Below are 4,298 nucleotides of genomic sequence, written 5' to 3' on the forward strand. Positions count from 1 at the left end.
GAAGTGCAGCGTGGGCCCATGTTACAGCGTGCGTGTGCATGAGAGGGGTGCAATCATACGACACATGACGCACACCGCTTACACTTATACCATCGGCAACTGCGCCACAGCAGCTGCCAGGCGCCCGCGCGCCTGCGCAGCAGCCGCTCCAACCCCACCCCCCTTTGCGCCCGCGCTCGCCCCTGGGCCGCTAAACACGCGGCTGCTTTGCTGCTGCCCGCCGTCTGCCGGCGCGTGCAGCAATCCTGCGAGCTTCCCGTCCACCGCGCCCAGCGCCGATGTCAAACGCGCCGAGGCGCGGTCAAATGCGTTGAGCAGTCCGCTGCGCCCGGCGGCCAGCGCGTCCACCGCGGCCTGCCGCGCAGCGTCGACAGCGCTGCTGAAGGCGGCCAGCCCACTGTTCTGGCTTACAACACCGCCGTCAGATGCCTGGGCCGAGGGTGAGGGGACGTGCGGTGGTCAGCAGTCTCCCTGCATGCCGCAAGTTTAGCGTTGATGGTTTCGCTGTATGCACGTCGGCTTGAAGATAGTCATATCAGCCTGGCGATGCTTTGAAGCTTGCATATACTATTTCTGAGGGGAGCCCTGAAACATAAGTCATACTCAACCCTGAACCCTAAAAAATGTGCCCGTTCCGACCGCCCACCTTGACGTCAGCCTCTGCGCCGTCCAGCGCCTGCACAATCGCAACCAACGGGCCCTGAGATAGTGCCGCCTGCGCCCGCCCAACCCCAGATCTGAGCCTCGCCGCCAGATCCTGCAGCGTACTCGCCGCGCCGCCCTGCCCTTGATTCACAGAAGTCCCCGCAACCGGCGCCACAGTGCGTGCCCTAGCTGCTTCCGCCGCCGCCGCCGCTGCTGCTGCAGCGTCATTTAAGGCAGCCGTGGCCGCGTTGACCGCCGCAGGCAGCGCCTGCGCCACGCGGGACGTCACGTTTGCCGGCGCGGCGGCGGCGAGGGGCCCGGTGCCGGCGGTGACGTCTGATAGCAGCTGGTCCACTGCGGACTCGAGGGCGGGCGCGAGCGTGGCGGGGTCCAGTCCCGGGGCGGCCGAGAGGAGGGCGCCCGCCAGGGAGGATATGCGGTCGGCGGCGCGCTCCGACTGTATGTGGGGTGTTGCGGGGTGTGGGTGCGGTTTGAGTTGGACGTACCCGCGAACACGTGAACGAGGGCAACATGAATCTGTTGATTGCGACCACAGGGCAGACCAGTTCGTGCGACCCGACGCGCAGAAGGCCTGCCTGCCAAAATCTGTCGAGGCAAGGGCGGCGGTGCTTCTGCCTCGCCTTCCCCGCCCTGACAACCACACTCACCTGTGTCCTGACCAGACCCAGGGTGACGTTAGCCAGGCGCCCTGGGAACGCCCCCTCTGCACTGTCCGCAAACTCCGCCATCGCTTCCTGTGCATTCTTGATACGCGCCGTGAGACCCTCGATCCCGGCGGCCAGATCGTCCACCGCCCCGCCGTCGGCGGCGACGCGCTGCATGGCGACCGCCTCGACCGACGCGACGGCGGCGTCGGCCGCGTCGGCCAGCGACGACACGGCGGCGTCGACGCTGGCAAAGGGCAGGACGGCCTGCAAGCGCTCGCGCGCGTTTTGGATTGCCTGTCGGGATGCGTTCCTGCGGTTCGGGGACGTGCGACCATTGGCGGTGCCATGCTGGTGAACTGAGGGCAAGGCCTGCACCAACCGCCCGTTGGGCGTCAAAGTTCGGCGGCGCCTTCGTTGCGGGCATGGAAAGTGAGTATTGCAATGCGCAGTGGCACAAGCATCCCAGACCAGCGACGGCAGCCTGAGGTGCAGCATCGCCCCGTCCATCACCTCGCGGACAGCCTGAATTCAATTCAGAAAGCCCAAAACCCTGTGTCCCCACCTTGCTTCTGCGATGACCGTTTCCAGGGGCGGTCCAGGCACCACGGCGTCCACCGCGACCTGAATTACGAGGCATTGACAGCGCAGCTTTGCGGCGCCGCGCCAACATTCAAAGGCGGACACAGGCTAATGATGGACGGAGAGTGACGCTGGTGCGCGGCAATGCGTTGTTGGTCCACGGCCATCTTAAGAGGCCCCCTCAAGCAGAGACGGGGCCGTTGCGACTCTGCGCGTTTGGCCGTGGCTGGCCGCACCTGAATGTTGGTCAGTGAGGTCGCCAGGGCGGCTGCTGCCTCCTGCAGCACCTCTGACGTGTGGTTGACAACCTTTTCAAACTCGGCACCCAGGACCTGTGCTCTCAGGTGTTTGATGATAGCATTCGCGGGAACCGGGGGCCGTTGGGCGCCGCTGCGTGATTGGGCGGCCAACACGCGGTCAATTGACGCGCTCTGCTTGTCCAAACACCAACCCTGGCTACTATGGGCCCTACTCAAAGCACTGGAAGGTTTTGGCCACCCTAATACGCCCCAGAAGGCCCACCGTCCATGCCTGATTCACGGCTTGCCAGCCCCGCCAGATCACAGCAAGTCGGCGATTACCTTGCACTCCTCCTGGGCGCGGGAGAACACAGAGTTGGCGTCGAGGGCCGCCTCCCGCAGGCGCTCCACAACGCCCGCGCCGGCGTCGGCGCCCTGCCTGAGCAGGCCGGCCAGGCCGGGGGCGAGGGACTCCAGCTGCTGGGCCATGGAGTCTGCTGAGCCCTCTGTAAGGAAGGGCGATCGTGGATGGTTGACGTACGCCTCGTGCCCGTGGTGTTTGCAGTGAGGTGCATTGAAAACGAGCGTGTAGACAACTTGTGGATGGTGCTGCTGCCACTCGCGCGCTTCAGGGCCCAATACCACAGGCACCTTCGGCACCTCTCAGCACAGCAGGTGGCGCCCAGCCTACACACGCACCTGCGGCGGCCACGATCGCCTCGGCCGATGCTTGGATGCCGGCGGCGGCCTCGCCCGCGCGGGCCTCGGTCGCGTTTGCTACGCGCAGCAGCCCGTCCCTTAGGATCACAATGGTTTCGTCAAAAAACGCGAAGAGGGCGGACGCGTTGTTATTCAAGTCCCCATCAACCTGGATTGGGGGTGGGGGCGGAGGTGTGCAGGGCGGGCGGGCGCTGGTGTTGGGCGCGTGAGGGAGGAGGCAAGGGCGTGTGGGTTTGATTAGAGCAATCGTGGGAGGCGGGATGATGATTGGGAGGGTGGATGTGTATATGTTGTTGTGAACGCTGCTGACGGTGCGTGTGCGCGTGTGTGGTTCGGCGTGGTCCCATACCAGGCAATGAAACTGCTGGGCACACGGGGTGTGGGGGCCAGGAGGCACGCTGCGCAGGCGCACAACCGCAGCCCAGAGAAATCTTGCGCACCCAAACTCCAAGACTGCGCAGCTGCCGCCCCGGGGCGAAACATGGTGGGGTGGCCAGGCGGCCCCGGGCCAGCGGCGGTTGCGACCTCAGTCACCCGTTTGCCGAGCACCTCGTCGTCGCGAGCTTGTCCGCCGACCCGCCCCTGACTAAAGCGCAGCGGCGTGCCGCCAGGCGGCACGCTTCTCGTGTCCTGGCCGGACTCATGACCCGCGTTGAGAGTGTGATCGCCCCCTCCCCCTCTCACCAGAAAAGGCGGCTCCTCCAGGGCGCGCAGGATGGAGCGCCCCACATCAATGATGAGCTGTTGGGGGCGAGGCGAGGAGGGAGATCGGGGATTTGGGTGCGGTGTTGCAGCATCGAGGAGCCTGGTGAGATTCAGGCGGCGCCGGCGGCTCTATTTGCCAGCCCGTGCAGGTCGCAAAACAATCCGTGGGGCTAGGGCGCGGGGTGGCGCGCACAGGGTCTGGCACGGCAGACAGGGGGATCGCGCCATTCAAGGAGACTGCGGGACTGCGCCGCCGCTGGCTTGCATGCATGTGCACAGCCGCATCGAGAGCCAGCTGGCGCAACGCTGAAGTATTCACACACTTGCCTGATACGCCTGAATGATGGCCGCCCTTGGATCCACCGACACGCTCTGGAGTGCAAAACAGGACAAGCAGCGCCGCCTAGTCAGCATCATTTTGGGCTACAGCACGGCCCCCGCGCGCAGCCCCGAGCAGCCCTCAGTTTACCGTGCCAGCAGGGCAAAACTTACCGCCGCGGGGCGCAGCAGACCCCTGTCTGCCCGCCTGCCGTTGTCACCCCAAAACCCACCACGGGGCTCAGCAGCAGCGCCAGCCGCACGGCGGTGTCGACGTAGGCGCGCCCCACGCTCGCGACCGCGTTAGCGATCGCCGCGTCGTAAAGGGCGTTGATAGCCGAGAAAAACAGAGTGTCTGACCATGAGGAAAGCTCGGGGTTGCGCTCTGCGTTGAGGGGTGTGGGCGGGTGGGGCGGGGCGCGGC

General features: G+C 65.8%; 1 protein-coding gene across 1 annotated transcript; it reads right to left on the minus strand.

The window, feature by feature from the left end:
* Nucleotides 1–616: 616 nt before the first annotated feature.
* Nucleotides 617–4,259, minus strand: MNEG_14540 (hypothetical protein; the record flags this gene model as incomplete). The annotated part of the gene is made up of 8 exons (XM_014036988.1): nucleotides 617–1,102; nucleotides 1,314–1,623; nucleotides 1,876–1,934; nucleotides 2,129–2,224; nucleotides 2,474–2,637; nucleotides 2,831–2,999; nucleotides 3,536–3,592; nucleotides 4,108–4,259. Coding segments are annotated over 8 exons (1,493 nt in total), but the record flags the coding sequence as incomplete, so codon positions are not given.
* Nucleotides 4,260–4,298: the final 39 nt, after the last annotated feature.

Source organism: Monoraphidium neglectum (genome assembly GCF_000611645.1).
Source record: "Monoraphidium neglectum strain SAG 48.87 unplaced genomic scaffold scaffold04565, whole genome shotgun sequence".
NCBI lineage: Eukaryota > Viridiplantae > Chlorophyta > Chlorophyceae > Sphaeropleales > Selenastraceae > Monoraphidium > Monoraphidium neglectum.